The sequence below is a fragment of the Passer domesticus genome, chromosome 17 (assembly GCF_036417665.1).
Source record: "Passer domesticus isolate bPasDom1 chromosome 17, bPasDom1.hap1, whole genome shotgun sequence".
In the NCBI taxonomy this organism is placed as follows: Eukaryota; Metazoa; Chordata; class Aves; order Passeriformes; family Passeridae; genus Passer; species Passer domesticus.
Genome location: NC_087490.1, coordinates 3,053,079 through 3,071,276, shown reverse-complemented (window position 1 = coordinate 3,071,276; position 18,198 = coordinate 3,053,079). Strand labels below are relative to the sequence as shown.

The 18,198-nt window shown below is 45.7% G+C and overlaps 1 protein-coding gene across 7 annotated transcripts in view; it reads left to right on the top strand.

Annotated features, from left to right (window-relative positions):
* Positions 1 to 18,198, top strand: part of DEPDC5 (DEP domain containing 5, GATOR1 subcomplex subunit) — a 40,352-nt gene that overhangs the window by 20,914 nt on the left and 1,240 nt on the right. For 4 of the 7 annotated variants that reach the window (XM_064392539.1, XM_064392537.1, XM_064392540.1 and 1 more), the window contains exons 30-42: positions 767 to 986; positions 2,404 to 2,537; positions 2,875 to 2,983; positions 5,672 to 5,734; positions 7,283 to 7,434; positions 8,182 to 8,259; positions 8,695 to 8,827; positions 9,658 to 9,766; positions 10,286 to 10,510; positions 14,330 to 14,499; positions 15,448 to 15,619; positions 16,636 to 16,696; positions 17,788 to 17,870. In XM_064392539.1, the coding sequence (XP_064248609.1) occupies positions 767 to 986; positions 2,404 to 2,537; positions 2,875 to 2,983; positions 5,672 to 5,734; positions 7,283 to 7,434; positions 8,182 to 8,259; positions 8,695 to 8,827; positions 9,658 to 9,766; positions 10,286 to 10,510; positions 14,330 to 14,499; positions 15,448 to 15,619; positions 16,636 to 16,696; positions 17,788 to 17,870 (1,709 nt within the window). The remainder of the gene's footprint in view (positions 1 to 766; positions 987 to 2,403; positions 2,538 to 2,874; positions 2,984 to 5,671; positions 5,735 to 7,282; positions 7,435 to 8,181; positions 8,260 to 8,694; positions 8,828 to 9,657; positions 9,767 to 10,285; positions 10,511 to 14,329; positions 14,500 to 15,447; positions 15,620 to 16,635; positions 16,697 to 17,787; positions 17,871 to 18,198) is intronic. The other 3 variants (XM_064392544.1, XM_064392543.1, XM_064392541.1) reach the window with 2 other exon arrangements.

The window sequence follows — 18,198 nt, the reverse complement described above, 5'->3', positions numbered from 1 at the left end:
AAAATTTCATCATCAAGTTCAACCCACGAGTGCTCAGTACTCCAGGGAGAATATCTGGCCTGCTTTCACTGTCAGCTTCCAGCAGCTGTTGCCTTGTGGGAGCCTTGCTCTGTGTTGCTGCTGCTTAATCTGACCTTTGATACAGACTCTTGATCTCAAAATTCAGCACGAACTTCTTTTCTCCTCTGCTACAAATGCAAAGAAATAAGATAGCATTTTGTACCCCACAGATGCTTTTCTTGGCTTCTTACTGATTTCTGGATCTGACTCAAAACTTCCATTTATTTTGAAGCTCTTGCAGATTTGCTTGAGTGCTGGGCTTGACATGCAGTCCTACCCCTAAGCTGTGGAGCAAGTGCTTACCAGAAATGTGGAATACCTCCACTAGTATCAATAGCTTTTTTGATATCTTCTCTCCGCACAACCAGTCTTTATCATCTTTTCTTTTCAGGTCTCAGTCAAAATACCTCCTACGCTAATGTGCACCTTGAAAATTCCTTTTTGCTTGCATATTTTTAGAGAAAAAGCTTTTGGGGCCTATCTTTTAGAGAAAAGCAAGCATATCTGTGTGACAATTACTCTGAGGGTAGCCTTGTTGCCAGTGATACTCAGATTGCTGACCACTGCTTTGCACGTGTTCTCGTTCTGTCTTAGGGTGGTCGTGCACTCACTGAAACGTGCAGCAGGTATAACGATTTACGCTTTCCTGGGAAGGGTTTTCCAGAATCTAAAGTGCTGAACTCTCCTGCCTTCCACGTTGCTGCAGCCTCATCGAGTCGCTGAAGTTCTGGAGGACGCGGTTCCTGCTGCTGCCCGCCTGCATCAGCGCCACCAAGCGCATCATGGAGGGGGAGGCGCACTGCGACGTGTACGGCGACAAGCCCCGCTCGGACGAGGAGGAGTGGCAGCTCCTCGACGGCTTCATCCGCTTCGTGGAGGGCTTGAACCGCATCCGCCGCCGCCACCGCTCCGATCGAATGATCCGAGTGAGTCCCGCCGGGGCTGGGTGTGACCCGGGCCGCGAGCGAGGTGACAGGGAGACCCTGGGGCACGGTGTCAGCAGTGAAGGACACTGCTGTCCCTGGGGCACGGTGTCAGTGTCACCCATCCCTGAAGGACACTGCTGACCCTGGGGCACGGTGTCCCTGTCATCCATCCCTAAAGGACACTGCTGACCCTGGGGCACGGTGTCAGTGTCACCCATCCCTGAAGGACACTGCTGGCCCTGGGGCACTGTGCTGTGTCATCCATCCCTGAAGGACACTGCTGGCCCTGGGGCACGGTGTCAGTGTCACCCATCCCTGAAGGACACTGCTGACCCTGGGGCACGGTGTCAGTGTCACCCATCCCTGAAGGACACTGCTGGCCCTGGGGCACTGTGCTGTGTCATCCATCCCTGAAGGACACTGCTGGCCCTGGGGCACGGTGTCAGTGTCATCCATCCCTGAAGGACACTGCTGGCCCTGGGGCACTGTGCTGTGTCATCCATCCCTGAAGGACACTGCTGGCCCTGGGGCACGGTGTCAGTGTCATCCATCCCTAAAGGACACTGCTGTCCCTGGGGCACGGTGTCAGTGTCATCCATCCCTAAAGGACACTGCTGACCCTGGGGCACGGTGTCAGTGTCACCCATCCCTAAAGGACACTGCTGACCCGTGTGCTGGGTCAGCTTTCAGACTGTAGGGCTCAGTGTACTGGTTTTGCAGCACAGAAGTGATGTTTTGGGAGAGGAAACAGAGCTGTTTCCTTCAACGGCTTGAAGGAATTTTCCCTGGGATGAGCATCCCGTGCTGCTGTGACTGGACCCAGGCTCAGGGCTGTTCTTGCTCAGGCTCTTCTGCACTGTCTTGGCCTGGCACTGCTCTGTTTTGTACCATGGCCAGTCTTTTGTTACCCAGGAGCTTGTGCCTCCTCTTTGCAGGTGTGCTCTGCTTTGTGCTGCAGGTGGGCATAGCCTGGGTGCATCACTCTGCCTTGTGGTGCAGACAGTTCATCCAAAGAGGTCTGGGGTAGTTAAGCTGGTCACTTCTGGGTTAACCTGGATTGGTTCTGTGCTGCACATTCAGGAGAAGAATTGGGAAAAGAGAAATATGTGAGTGGATTTTTTGGTAAACAGTAGTTTCAAGAGGCTGAAGAGAAACTGTGTTAAATCCTGTTCCCATTTTCACAGTAGATAGGGTAATTTCTTTATAAGCAAATTCACCTTTTCCAGAATAACAAACATTTTATTTTCAGAAAAACATCCACAAAATACACTAGGCTATTCCACTTCTTGTGTACCAGTGGTTTGAATCCATTTAAAAAATGTGTTTAATAAAGCCCTGATAACATGAGGTCTTGTGTTCTTGCTTACTAGTTAAGCCTAGCTTGACTAAGTCTGTGCTTCCATTTTTTCTTTGTTAGAAAGGGTCTGCCATGAAAGGCTTGCAGATTGCTGGTCCAATCCCCACTCACTCCCTGGAGCAGTCTGGGCCTCCCATTGGGAAAAAAGGAACCTCAGCACTCTCAGCTCTGCTGCAGATGGAAGCCAGTCAGAAGTGAGTCTCTGCAGGCTGTGTGAAGAGCCAAGAACATCCTTCCTGCATATTGCACCTAAAGCACATTTGGGGAACTTTTCCTCATGTTGTGTTAAATTCATAGGAGATTAATATTTTTAATGCTAAATTAGTATTACACATGCATAATAAAACTGAGTTCAAGGGTCCGTGTTGTTTGTGGGGGCAAAAGGTACTTAAGGAATGTTGGATCTGTGCCTCAGTGTGTGGGAAAGCAAATATCTGAAAATACACCAGTACCCCTCTGCAGCAGTTGCCTTTGGGGGAAGCTGACACATATTTGTTTGAATAAACTCTGTATTCCTTCCTTTTCTTGTAGGACTCTGGGGGAGCAGCAGGCAGCAATGCTTTCTGGCAAGAGCTCTGGCCAGCCTTCAGAGAGTGGGAGCATTGCTATCACACCCACCTATATGGACAGCCCTCGGAAGGTAAGCACTGCCTGGCCTTGCTTTGGCTGCTGTTAATCAAAGATTATTTCTCTGAGAACTTGCCTACATCATACACATTTCACTCTAATCCAGCAAGGGCTGCTCCTGTACTGGCCTTTGTGTGCAGAGGCAGAGGAATTAAATTCTGTAAGAGTGACAATGGAGTGGAATCCCTGGGATGCTGTCTCAGCAGTTTGCTGATCTAAGTGCTCTTTGCTAATTAGTGCATTTCCTTTGCTGGTGGCACATTTCATTTCAGTCATGGCTTGACTGTTGGGTGTAGCAGTACAGTGCTGTGTGCATCTGTGTGCAGGCTGTCTTGGAGAGCAAAATCAGCCTCTAGATTGTGGCAGTGTGAACACTGAGTGGGACTTTTAGCAGCAGGAACTTGAGTCTCTAGCCTCTGTTTAGAGGAGGGGGTGTGTTCCTGAGAAGTGATTTAGATGTCATTCCTTCACTGGCTGGACTCCAGGCTGGAGAAAGTGATCTTCCTGGAGCTCTCTTGAGACACTTAAAGAAAAGACTGTGCTGTCCCTCAGCCTTTCTGTCAACTGTCCTGTGAGAGCCAGGAGAGCAGGAGCTCCACCTCCAAGTCCAACCAGAAATATCTGATTATTTTTCTGTGTCCTGACATGAAGGTCTTTCAACTGAAGTAACAAGGAACTGAATAAAGGTAGAGGACTTAAATGTGTCCTGTCTTGGGTTCAACAGTTCAAATATTGCAAAGAAAAAGTTCTCAGATTCACCACTATCAACCACTTCTTTCAGCATTTTTCTCTAAGCATCTAATGTTTCTACATCCACTGTTTTGTGCCACCACTAGGAACAAGTATTGTGTTATCCTGGAGACCTAGATATTGAAAGCTGAAGTGATAGAGCAAGTGTGACCATCTTAGTACCAGGCACTTACTTGTAGTGTCAGTGTTGGGAGAGCACAGATGAGTCTGGAGCAGGTCTGGAAACCGCAGGTGCTCAGACTGACTTGAGGTGTGTGTGCAAACTTCCACATCATAATTCAGGCTTTGCATGCTTCTCTTCTGCCATTTTGAAAAAATCAGCTTCTCTCTGTAAATACAGAGATCTTAAATGTCCCTCTCTACCTGTAAAACTGGTGAAAATTCCATGTGAAGAACAGGAGAGGAGAATGTTATGTCCAGTTGTTCTGTGTGGTAGAGGGGGCAAAAGGCAAAGTGGGCTTCCCTAGCAGTGGCACAGGAGTGTGCTGGGACCAGAATAACAGACTGTGCTACCACAAAATGCCACTGTGAGTGATGTTAATGTTCAAAAGCTCTCTGGAAGGCAGGCTGGAGACTCTGGAAGAGTGTGTTATCAATTGAAGGCCTTTCATGCTGCAGCAGTAAACACTCCTGTAAATATTTACACACAGGGACTGGGAGATAAGCAATTGCAGTCTCCTAATTGATGGCTTATGCCTCTTGGAAAGATGCCAGTGGGCAGGCAGCTTTGGGCTCACTTGGGAACAGCAGCCAGAGTGCGCCTCATGTCACAGCCCCTGCAGGGCTCCTCAGCACAGGGAGGTCTGGCTTTCCACACACTTGCAGCCAGAGAATTGATAAATTATCACAGCTGTGAGCTCTGCCAGCAGCCAAGGGAGCAAGTGCTTTTCTAGGATGCCCTTCAGTGCTTGAGTTTTTCCAGATGAAAACTGAGCCACTGGCTTTGCATCACTTTGTTTCAGAGTAGAATTGACAAGTCACTTGAGCCAGTTACTGGGCAACACTGTGGTTTTAACCCAGTGAGTTCCCTTGATCCATGATCTGTTTGGGAAGTCTTTGCCCTTTTGGATCCAGGGCACTTGGCTCTGCTTCTGCACAATGTAAATGCCAGTCAGGTAACCCTGGCATTGATTCTTCCCAAAAACTGTTTTATGTGTTCATACCAAGGTAAGCATCATCTTAACTGCAGGCTAGACAAAAATATTTTGCCAAGAGAAAAGAATAAAGAATTGCAAATAGGGAATGAAAATCTCGATGAGTTCCACTACATTGTCTTGTGTGATAAGAGAATCGTGACACATCTTGGAATAGCAGCTGGGATAAATTCACCAGGGTTTGTCAGTAGGCAGGAGCATAGCACAGGCAGTGTCTGTTTAACTTTGCATGAAGTATTAAACACAGTGTTGGAAGGATCTTTGTGATGAGTTTTTCTTCCCTTTCCTTTGCACCATACCAGACCTGCATGTAAGAGGAAGAGGGTGCTTCCTGAAAACTGTTCCTTTGCCTTTCCCTCTTTATCATTTGAATGTCTAACAGATTAGAAAAAAATCTGTCCTTTGGATATTTGGCATTACACCTGTGGTTTCTGTATTTCAGTTTTGTATTTGGGATGGAAGCCCCCATACTTCAGAGCTCAAGATTTTCTCTGAAGTATGGAGGGAAGGCTGCAGTTTCAATTGGCTTCTGATCAGTGTGGGTTTAAAAATTTTGGGAAAGCATCTGTGCCAAGGAAGAGCAATGTCTTATTACAGAGAGAGAAAGTAAAGATGTGTATGTGAGTAATTCCTGATGCTGTGCATTCTGCTGCATCTGACCTTCTGGGTCTGGGATTTGCATTCTCCTCATACTTTCTCTCTGTGGTCATTTCATACTTGCACAACCTTGTATTTGCTTTTCTTGAACTCCTTGTTGCTGTTGCCATTAATGGGCCTACTTCCTCTGATGCCTTCAGGATGGGGCCTTCTTTATGGACTTTGTTCGCAGCCCACGCACAGCTTCAACCTTCTACTCCCAGGTTAGTTTGGAATGGCTTCTTGTCATCTCTGCCTTTGGATTGAGGTGATGGACAGCATCTGTGTCCTGGGCTTAACACACTGGGAGCCTGGGTTGGTTTCCAGGTACTCTCATTGGGAGTGAGATGTACAGCACTGGCAGAACAAAGTGGCAGATGCAAGCATTTTTCTCCCCCATTCAATGTTTGTGCTGTGTTTTGGATGTTCATGTGCCCTGTCTCGCTGTCCTTTGCAGTACTGTCATGTCAACTACTAAAGCTGCTCTTTTTGTTTTTTCAGTAAATGCTTGTTTTCCATCTTCCCTCACTGAACAAAATGGCAACAGCTCACTTGTCTGGTTCTTGGCTAAATTTCTTCTGTGGTGTTTGACAGGTGACTGTGGAGAGATCCAAGTCAAATTCTCCTTGGATTCCTGAACAGCTGAGGCTGAAAATACATAGTATCATCTTGGTTTAAAAGAGTCCTTGTGACTGAAGTCATTTGTCCACTTAACACCAATTAGGAATTAGCAGTAGCACAGTGTGGCTATAGGAAATGCTGCTGCTTGGAGTGAGCCCTGAGGAGGGAGAAAGGCTTTTGCTGGCTGTGGGCACTGTAGAGGTGACCCTGGAGCACCTGCTGGTTTTGGCTGCCCAAAAAGGGACATCTGCCATTAGAGACTTTTGGGGTGTGAGAAATGGCATAAATAAAGGACTTTTGGCAGCCAGACCTAAGTCAAGCTAGCAGCTTTGTGATTCTGAGCTGTGTGTGTGCTGTGGATTCATCACGGCAGAGCAGCCCCCATGTTTACAGCAGCCCGAGTTAGAGTTCCTCTGCCGTTCGTGTTCTCTCCCCCACCTCTCCAGCTTTTATATAATGTGCCTTTACTAAACCATACGTGTTAATGACAGATGGCAATTACAGCCTGTACTTAGCTGAATCCTTCAGCATTCATGCTCTTTCTGAAATGATTTTATGTTAATTTTGTGAACTATTCAGTCTACCATTGGAATAGTGCGAGTGTTCCTGCGGGAGGAAAGTGTTCCTGTTGTCTTGGCGACATAGGTGTGGGTGGGTGTCAACCAGCCTTCTCATACTGCCCTGAGAAAGGAGGCAAGATGAGCTGGGTTTTTTTTTTTGAGCATTATGAAACTTGAATTCGTGTGATACATTTGCATATTTTTGAGAGTTAGACTTGAAACTGTATTTGCTGAATGCTTACTACCTTCCCATGTCCTGTTGTGTGCTTATAATCATAGTTATTCCCTTGGGTTGAAAATGTCAGGTTTGGACTGGTGTTGCTGGTTTGCCAGTAGTTCTCTCAATGCAATTATTGCTGGGCTGGTGATCCTCATCTTTATTTGGGTCTGAATTTGTTGTTTGTCAGGAGCTCTGTAGTGATGACAGAGTCAGACTGTATTTATCCCTCCTGCATATGCCTGTGCTTCCTTAGGGTATTGCTTGTTGTTGACTAACTTGGGCTGAGGCATGGATGATGTGGGGAGGGGAGAAGATGGGAAATGGATTACATGATGGATTCATAGAGATGTTTCTGTGTTTGCTCCTCCCAGGTCTCTATTGATCAATCAGTTCCTGCAACCTCAGATGGCAGCACCTTGCTGGCCTCGGGGCAGGTCCCTGACAGGGGCAGCAGCCAGGCCCTGGGGAGCACCCAGAATGCTGCAGAGCCAGGATACAGCTCAGCTGCTGCTGCAGAGGGCAGGTAGGAGAGGACAGCAGTGCTGTACTGCAGAGCTGTTCCATTGCAGCCCCTTGCTGGTGTCAGGGAATGGGCAGTCTGGGAACAGGCTGTGCTGTGCCTGCCAGCACGAGCAGGCACTTGTCACAAGACCTCACTGCAGCATTTCCACGTGCAGACAGAGTGGTAGTAAAATAAGCCCTGCAACCCAGTTTTCCAGAATTAAATGAACACAAGGCCTGATTTCTCCACCCACAAGAAGGGCTTCATTCTTCAAGAAATGAAGAAATTCCACTTCTGAAATCTGCTAGTAGGAAACCAGGCTTTGAATTGACATTGTGTGTGTTTTGGCAAGGGGTGTGGGGGCTGCAGGTCTAATTGGATTGAGTAGGTTGATGAAATCCAAGAGGTTCTAACCTGGAAGCAAGACACCAGGGAGGAAGCAATAATGAAAATAAACTTTATTAGCACCTGTTTCCTGTGGTTGTATATTACAGTAAAAAGAAAATTAGCCAGCTTCAAAATGTTTGCTCTCAATTGCTGCTGGATATAGGTGGATGTGATACATTGTGCACTGGGTCCATATAGCAGTACCTGGTGACCTCAGGGGGGAAATACTCATCTGATGCTTCTAGTTGTGCTTGAGATGAAAAAGGAAATAAATGTGGCAAACTCATTGTTGAGAAGAGAGAGCAGTTTTCTTAAATGTACATATTTGAACAAATCTAGCAGCTTCCTTGATTTCTAAGTCTGCTTCTGTTTACTGCCCAGCTCTCAGCAGTGTTCAGCAAGTGCTCTGACTTCCTCCTCCACTTTGATAGAGATTCTTGAAGCCATGAAACACCCCACGTAAGTTTTCAATATAAATGTGCTTAACATGTGATGAGATGTTTAATAAGAGGACATGAGAAGTGGAATCATTCAAAGGAGAGCCCATGTCAGCTGTTGAAGGGTTTTAAACTTCCTTTTGTTATTCAGTTCCAGACTCTCTAATAAGGAATTTTATAGAAATTGAGGTACGAGCAAAGACTTCAATTATTAGAGTCCCAGAACCTTGTCAAATCAAGAATTGCCAGTAAGTCAGCAAAGTGCTGTCAATGACAGCTCTTCATCTTGTTACCAAAAGCCAATGAGACATCACTCCAGGGGCACTGTGCATTTCTTGTCCTGTATTCTATCCTCCCTCTCCCTTTTTTTCTTTCCCCCAGCAGTGATTTTTGTCTTTGTTACCTAAGAGAGCTCTTGGTCAGCCTGTGTTAACACGTGTGACTTGCTGTGCTTCAGCACAGGCATCCAGCTGCTCTCTGAACAGAAGGGCCTCTCCCCCTACTGCTTCATCAGTGCAGAAGTTGTGCACTGGCTGGTGAACAACGTGGAAGGGGTGCACACCCAGGCCATGGCCATTGACATAATGCAGGTAAGGAAACTATCCAGGAGCATAGGGAGGGCCAGAAAGGCCTCACTCTGTGAAGAAAGTAAAGTTTCAGAGGAAAGCATAGCAATAATTTCTGTTACTTATTAAAATCCTCTTATGGATGAGCATTGAAAGCAGTGCTCAACAGAATACGAGGTAATGGTGACATTTTTTGGATTCCCTATCACAAAACAGGAACATATTCTTCACTAATAATACATTTTTTTTTTTCTACTTATATGATGATAGTTCTGTTTATAATCTTCAATTAGCTGGTACTTATCAAGTGCCCTGCATTGTGTTGGAATTGAGGCACTGGGCTGTGATTTGGTTTTCCTTTCTGATAATTAGTTAATAAAGTTGTAATAAAACCAGCATATGACCTTTCAGATCTGAAGCAGACACACTTTATGCAGGAACACTGCTTGTATTCATCAAGGGATTTTTCTGTATTGAACTGTGTCAGGGGCAGAAGGTTGGAAATGTTCTGGAATTCATTCCTCTGCTGAGATCCCATATCAATTAACAGAGAACTTAGAATGCTTCCAAACTCTTACCTTCTATAAATCCATCTATAAAACCAGAGCAGGGTATGGGAGGAAGACAGACATCTGTAGAAAGGTCAAATGTAATTTCTCAGAGAGATGAGAAATTGCTACATTTACTGAATATCAAGAGATAACTTTCTGGTATTCTTGTTAGGTACATATCTGGACAAAAAGATGCCAAGGAAAAGAAAATTACTTCCTAATGTTCTCTAGCAACCTTTTTATGTAACTGGAAGAGTGATTTCTTTATCATGTCTGTTCTGTTCTTTCTTTTTTCTTGTTCAGAAAATGTTAGAAGAGCAGCTTATTGTCCATGCATCTGGAGAAGCTCTACGAACCTTTATTTATGGCTTTTATTTTTACAAGATTGTTGTGGACAAAGAACCAGAGCGAGGTCAGCATTGTTATTACAAGACTTTCCTCACTATCCCTTTGCATAATCACTTGGGCTGTTCTTGATTCTTAGGGGTGCTGCAGCAGGAATGCATTTTGGGAGCAACCAAAACCACTCTCAAGAGTCTGAGAAATTTGGCCTTTTAGTTAAGGGACAAAAAAAAAAATTAAAAAAATTAGAATAGCAAAAAACATAAAGTCATTTTTATCCTGCCTCTTTTTCATCAAGCCTTTATTTATGGCTTTTATTTTTACAGGATTGTTGTGGACAAAGAACCAGAGCGAGGTCAGCATTGTTATTACAAGACTTTCCTCACTACCCCTTTGCATAATCACTGGGCTGTTCTTGATAACCACTGATCTCAAGAGTCTGAGAAATTTGGTCTTTTAGTTAAGGAAAAAAAAATAGAATAGCAGAAAACATAAAGTAATTTTTGTCCTGCCTCTTTTTCATCAAGAACATTTTCTGTCGGAGCTTTGTCCTCTTGTTTCTAACTGGACATTCCTTCCCCTTGTGCAGTGGGGCTGCAGCAGCCTGCCATGTGGCACACAGCTGCCATGGACGACTTCTCAGCCTTCCAGAGGAAGTGGTTTGAGGTGGCCTTTGTGGCAGAAGAGCTGCTGCACTCGGAGATCCCGGCGTTCCTGCTGCCCTGGCTGCCCAGCCGCCCCGCCTCCTATGCAAGTAGGCACAGTTCCTTTAGCCGCAGTTTCGGAGGACGGAGCCAGGCAGCTGCACTCTTAGGTAGATGCACAGCACAGGTGACAGCTGGGGAAGTGCCAGGGGATAGTTTGAAAGGGGAAGAGCAGCCAGCCAAGGGTATGATCTCACGTGGACCAGCAGTAAAGCTGCAAATTTCATGCTGGCCTTACAGTGTCTTGCATGTGGACTCGCTCTCATGTGCTGGAGGTGTGTTTCACTGGCTGGGCAGGAAATGTTTGCTTCAGAGTACTGGAATACAATAAAAAGTATTTCTTAAAATACTCCTTCTTCCTGAACCTCCAGAATTTGGGGAGGAAGATACTTTGTCTCCTTGCAAATCCAGAGAGATGCTCACAACCCGTAAGGAGGGACAAGTGGTGAGAGCAGCAAAGCAACCAAACTGTTCTTAAAGTTACATGTCTAATAGCTTCCTAGGGGCAAAAGCCACAGGGAGGTCCAGATGTGTTAGAAGTTTTCTGTGATGTGCTGGAGGCTTTTTAGCTAATCTGAAGCAGACTCCTGACATTAATGAGTCTGTGGAGCCCAGCTGCAGATGATCCCTGTGGTATGGAAGCAGTAGGAAGATCTTGCTGCTGGGCAAGATCCCATTAGTATCTAATGTTCTCTAATGTGTGGAGAGTAACCGTGAGTGCCTCTAACAGCCCGTGAAACACACTGGCTGCGTGACTGACCCTGTTGCTTTGTCAGCTTCTTGTTACATTTCCAGGCCAGCCTGAGTCACTTGCTTTTGTTCTCCTTTCCTTGTTTAAAAGAAAAATCATTGCTATGGAACTGCAGCTTCAGGTTTATTTAGATGCATCTGTTAAAGGCCTAGCAATTAAGGATAAAAAGAAAAGTTTTGCTTTTCTTCTGTTGTCTATATTTGACCCTCTGAAGATAAGTGCCTTACTGCAGGTGTACTATCTCTTAAGCCTGAAGTCACAGTAATTCTTGTGTATTTCTGAGAACCTTGTTTGAAGAGGAACAGCATCAGAAATCCAAAAGCATTAAAGATGGCAAGTCTGAAGCAATGTTTAATTCCCTGAAGTCAACATATGCAGGTTATTTTCCCTGTCACATGATAAATCTGTTGCCTTGGCTGGTATCCAGCCTCGTTAGCTCAGTGGCTGGCTGGAGCTGAAGCCTGAACTGGCTGGCATGAAAGTTTTGTGGAGGCTGGAGGCACTGGGGCCAGATCCTCTTCATGGTTTGATCTCTTACTCACTATTTAGCCTGAGAAAACCAGTTCACATTCCTGTCTGTGCTCTCTTGTGAGCTGAGAAGACTGAGACTCAGCAGGCCTGCACCCTGGGGATGAGCAGAAGTGTGCCTCAGTGTCCCCCTCACCTTTCATTTAACACCAGCCAGGAGCAGGGTATTCCTGCAGCATGTGGGTATTGCACCCCTGAGTAGCTCTCCTTTTCCTTTCAGTTGGGATTATGACCATTTTACTGCAAATTAACTAATTTTCAGCCCTTGAACGAGTGATAAATGCCTTCAGATTGCTCTCATGCAGTCTGGGTTCTCCAGGAATTACAATTTCTTGTAGAAAAATTGAGTGTGGAAGTTTTTCTTACAAAGGAACTAATTTAAATGATGCTTCTGTGCTGTCCCTCTTCTAAACAGTATTCCAAAAAAACTTCAGCAGTTCATCTGAGGTAAAGAGCTTTACTAAACCCAGATGACCCCTGGTCCACGTGACTTCATTTGTTCCCCTCTTGGTCTTGATTAGGTTGTGGTTTTTATTTCTTCCCCTCCCCACCTTCCCTAAATGTCAGCTGTGACATAAAATTGCATGCAAGCATTGGGAGCTCTGGAACAAGCTCCATGTATCTCTCAAATCTTTATCCCTCCCAGTTTCCCAATCACTTGCCCAGTGACTGTCCCTTTCCCTTCCCAGTGGAAGTCTGACCTGTGACACAGCTAATCTTGTCCCTTTGATTTGTAGCAGTGCATGCATTAGCAACTGTAGTCATGTATGTAGTGGAGTCTGACTGGAGAATAACCTGCCTGCTCCTCTCCGATTTGCTTAGTAAACCATTAGTTACATACTCAGTAGTAGAAGACAATTGGGAAGCAGGTGAGTCCTCTTAAAGTCTGACCTATGGAAGCCAGAGTATATTCTATTAAAACAAGTTGGTTTTAATCAGAAGCTTCTGAATTCAGACACATGGACATTTCTCATCAGTGTTTAATGTATTTGTTATTAGCTCACCTTGTTGGACTGGTTTCCTCTGGCTTTGCCTGTGAACTGCAGCTGCAGACAAGGCAGAGACAGTCCAGCCCTAGCAGGGAGTCTGCACTCTCTGGGAAAAGCAAGAGTGTAAGGGAGCAGGGAGCTCATTCTTCACAGTGTGCTGGTTTGGGCACACTGGGCTGTGGTGTTATCACTGACCTCTTGGCTAATGACCAGCACCTACCTGCCTGAGCTGCTTTGGTTTCACAGCTTCCAGGGTGTTGTTTTCCAACACACTTTGTTACAAATTTGGCACCATAACCTCCTGACCACAAGTATGGTGTTCACAATATCCCAAAAGAGCCAGGAAAAGAAACTCAACAGTGTTGGTCTGACAATACCAGATCAACTCAGAAATTGCAAATGACACATTTCCCAAAGACAAAAATGGGTCTTACTTATGAAACAAATAATGATGGGTGATGTTCTTTCATTTTTGTTGTGTTTTTATTTTTCATGTTCTATGCTGCAGTAATAGCAGTGTAAAGGGTTTCCTTATAACCTTGAAAGTGCCTCCAGGTAACTTGCAGTAGCAGTGAAGGTGGGAACTTTCCATCTACCTGAGGAAGGATTTCAGGTTGTTGGGTTTTTTTTTTTTAAATACCATCAAGCCATCAAATTATAAGATAATTTAAAAGCTGAGCCAATCAAGGGGTGGTCATCTACTTCAGCAAGAGATAACATGCATCCCTTATGCATGCAATAATAAAAAGGGTAGAAGTTTTCTCATAGGAGCCTTGCAGCCCATTGTTTTCTGTCAATTTTTAACATTACAGAAATGTTGAATTTTGTATTTGTCTAAAAAAAGTTGAAGGTGATGGTGTGTTTATAGCAGGACTTTGGTCTCCAAGTCAGGAGATCTGGGTTCTGTCCCCAGCCTTGCAGCCCTGTGTGTGGCACCAGCCAGGTCACTTCCACTGCTGTGCTTCTCTCCCTCTCCTGCCTGATGCCTGAGGGTTTCTGTCACCAGGGTGCTGGGGTGTGGGGCACAAAGGGAGCTGGATCCTGGGCACTATCCCAGCCCTTACTGCAAAGCACTGGGAGCTGTTGCAGTGGTCAGAATGTTGCTGCATGTCTTGGCTGACTCTTGGTGCTTTTACAGAAAGTGTTGGATGTGCCGTTTTAACAGTGTGGTAATGTGGGATATTGATATGGGATTAAAGAAACAAGAAGTTTAACTTCTAATCTCCTTTAGCTGTGGAAAGTCCTGGAATGCTCCTGCCCCATGCAACAGCACCCTGTTGTGACTTCTGGTGGAGGCATATAGAAATATTTGGAATGTTTTGGGCATGAAGAAGCTGGTGTTGTCTAGCCATGCGTAATTATGGCACCAGTTGCCTATTGATTAACTGCTGGATTCTTGGTTCTCTCTCCTTATTGCAGCTGAAATGTCTTTTGACTGCTTGGGGAGGTGATTCTGTAGCACATACCCATGACATGAGAAACACTTCAGGATTTTTGTCTTTTGTGATCTGGATGAGCCGCATTCTGGGACTTTTCTGCCAGCGCAAAAGTACCTGGGGAGGAATGGGAGGACAAATGAATTTCAAATAACTGATCTTGGTTCTCCTGTTCTCTTCATCCTGTGTGGCACCTTCTCCTGCACACTGTCCCTGGCCGCGCAGCCGCCACGGTGCCCGAGCAGCGCACGGTGACGCTGGACGTGGACGTGAACAACCGCACGGACCGGCTGGAGTGGTGCAGCTGCTACTACCACGGCAACTTCTCCCTGAGCGCCGCCTTTGAAATCAAGTTACACTGGATGGCAGTGACTGCAGCTGTTCTTTTTGAGATGGTGAGGTCCTGCTGTTCTGGGCAGCCACAGAAATGCCTCTCTGGCCTCTGTGTCCCTTGGACAACTGGGGACATTGTGTTGGGAAGGAGAGAGACAGTGGCTTGCATCTGCCTTTATTTCCACAAGTAATTTTCCTGGTGGTTGTTAGCGTTGCTGCATCTGGTCAGCATTTATCACACCAGCTGTAGTCATTCTGTCTGCTGAGTGTGTTCTGCTTTCAGTGGGTTTTATGCACAGTATGCAGAGATCAACACAGGTCAAGGTGATAAATTTAAGTCCCCCTTAGGCAAATTTTAAGCCCTGAGCCAGGTCTTTGAAAAAAAATCTGTTTCACATTACATTCCTTCTATCCCCAAACCTTAAAACTTTAAATCTCAGTGGAATTGCTTTCATAACAGGGCTTTTCCAGACAATGTGGTTTTCCTGCTCAGGAATGTTTTAGGGTTTTTTTAACTTGCTGAAAACATTTTGAAATGAAAACATGTCACATTTTAATTTTTAGATTAAATTTTTAGATTCATTTTTAGATTTTTTTCCCTAATGTAGCTTCTGTAAAACTCAAATGATTTAATGCCAGGTTTTACCCCACCCAGCCAGACAGCACTAGGTAGTTGGTTTTGCTTTTATTTAAAATCAATTGCACTGTTCCAGTAAAGCAGAAGTGTTTAGCCACTGGTGATAAGTAGGCTGAATCAGTTCCTGAAAAATGTCCTATTTTAAAGTGCTTTCTGATTGATGGAGCACTTCAGAAAAAGGAAAGCCTGATGTCTTGTGCTTGTACTGCTTTGCTTGCAAGGACGTTGGTGTGCCTGCCCTGCCGAGCAAGCTGAGCCGGGGCAGAATTGAGCATGTCTGATCTATTCTGGGGGAATGAGTTGCTCTTATGCACATAAGTGCCCTTCGTCAGCTGGCATGTGTGTGTGATTCATTGTGTGAATTTCTGCTCAGGTTCAGGGCTGGCACAGGAAGGCCACCTCCTGTGGGTTCCTGCTGGTCCCGGTGCTGGAAGGGCCCTTTGCTTTGCCCAGTTACCTCTACGGGGACCCGCTTCGAGCTCAGCTCTTCATCCCACTCAACGTGAGCTGCTTGCTGAAGGAGGGCAGTGAGCACTTGTTTGATGGTAAGAAATGCACTTTCTTTTACCCCTCAGGGTACTTTGTGCCAACAGGCCACGGTTGGTGCAGAGCTGACATGAAGGAGCTCCTTACCAGGCAGCCTTAGGTGGCTGATGGAGCTGTTTTTGCAGGTCAGCAGCCCCTCAGGAAGGAGGTGCTGGAGGAAGCTGTGCTGGCAGGCTGATTGTGGGCAGCAGGAAGCACCAACACACAGGAAGGGTGGTCGCCCCAGTGGTGCTTGCCCTGTGCACTTTCAGACCCATATCCAGTAGCTGTTGTGTTTTACAGACTCTTGTGTCTGTTTTGCTGGTAGACCCACAGCTGCTCTGCATTTGTTTATTCTCCCCCTCCCTAAGATTGGGCTTTCACCACTGCCATCCTTCTTTTGTTGTTGCTATGGTTACTTTAATGGTTCCAGTGTTTGCACATGAGATTAAGCAGAGAAACTGCAATCTCCTTTTCTGCAATGTGACCTCGCCCTTTCCAGTGAGCCTGTTGTGGTAAACCTCAGGTGGAACCACAAGATCAGAGACCTGTGCCCATGCAGAGAAGGGCAAAATACATCATGAGGAGGGACAATTAGCAAAAGGCTCTGTTTTAACATAGTAAATTTGATATTTTCATTAACCCTTGACTCAGTGTCCAGGTGTAACTGCACAATGAATGTGACAAATCCATATGCTATGAGGTCACCATAGCCCAACTGACTGAATTAAATATTTTCAGAGCACTCTTGTGATACACAGCAGCCCACTCTTCTTCCTTGGCCCCCCACACCCCCCCCCCCCTTTATGTTCCTCTTCTTCATCTCAAGAGACACAAATAGTAAATTCAGATATGAGTCTGCTACTGGAGTGCACAAGACACATCTCTAAGGGACACCTGCAAAAAAGTGTGACTGAAAGAAATGGCTAGGGGAAAAAAAGAGTGCCCTGAGGCCTCCTGAGGAAACCTGAAGTCTTTAAAAGGAAGGAAATAAAGTAGTTTTACTAGATAATTGTTGCTTTTCTGTTTGTTTCAGGCTTTGAACCAGAGACATACTGGGACCGAATGCACCTTCTCCAGGAAGCAATAGCACACAGGTGTGTCTGCAGTGGAGTGGGTTGACCAAACAGTTCCTGTCTCCCTGGACAGTGTGGGATGGAGGCTTGTGCTGAACAGTCTCTCCTGAGCCACTTGGGCTCTGTGCTGTCTCCTCTCTGAGGTCTGCATGCAGACTGTTAGACTGACATTCAGCCTCCATGCCCCGGGTGTTCTGCGGGTGCAAGGGGCAGCTGGTGGGGTTTCACTCCTTAGGAACCAGGCCCTGCTCCCAGGGAGAGCCTTGCCTTTGCAAGGTGCCCCTTATTCGAAGTTAGAAGCAGAAAGGCTGTAAATGGATTCTTCCTGAGAAGGAACAGTTATTTCCTTCTTGTGTGTTTAGCACAGTCTTGAACTGGATGACACCTGATGATTGACAATAGGCAGGAGACTGGGGTGGGAGCTCTGCAGAGGAGGCTGGGCCCAGGTTAAGAAGGAATTGCTGGAAGCTTTGGATACTATCTAGCCTTATCCCTTTGTGTGACTGAGCTGCCAGTTTCTTTCACGGTGTAGATGCCAGGGTTTTTTCATGAGAGGCCTGCCTTTTGTAATGGACTTTAGCTTGGAAATCAGTTTTCATTAGTTTAGAAAGCAGGAGAAGAACAAGTATCCTACAAACAGCAGAGAGCTGCCAGGTAAGCCTCTTGAAGTCTGCATGGAACATTGCACATAATGAAAATAATAATGTTGCACCTTGAAACATGCCTAGGGAGCATCTGTCTTGACTATTGCTCTTCCCTCTTTCATGTGCAGCTGCCCCATTTTGTCAGAGACTGCATGGAGCTGCTGCTCTTGTTTCCAGCTCAAGTCAGGACAGGCCTGAGCAGTGTAGGGTGACAGGCAGTGTGGGGGGACAGGCCCGAGCAGTGTGGGGTGACAAGCTTTCACACTGTGTCTGGCAGGGGCAGAGACTATTTGGAGAGGCTCAGCTCTTTTCATCCCTTTTCATTTTGCCTTCAGGTCGTAAGAAAGGGATAGTGGAATGATTTCCTCTGGTGCCCCGGCCTTTGGCTGGGGAATTCTACCTGGAGTGGCTCTTTTTATCTTTTTGTTTTCTTTTCTTTTTTAATTCCCCTTGTCTCTATTTCTTCAGATTTGGATTTGTACAAGATAAATACTCAGCCTCTGCATTCAACTTCCCAGCAGAAAACAAGCCCCAGTATATCCATGTCACAGGTGAGCAATATTTGGGAGGCTCTGTGGCAAGGAGGAGGTTATTACAAACAAGAGAACCATTTTACATGTGGTTTGTGTTTCATGTCAGTGATGTTGGTACTGTTCTGTCCCTAACCAGATGACAAGTAGGTGTGTCAGAAAACACAAACCAGAAAACTGGAGGGGGCAGTATGAAAAGCACGAAGTGTTGCTGCTAATAAATGGTGTTGGTTTGAAATCCTGCTTTACAGTGGATCTGAAACTTTTCTTTCCAGAAGATGAAGTTTTAAGAAATAAGGCAAAGTTTATTCCAAGGTCAATGTAAATAAATGTGTACCCGGAAGCAAGA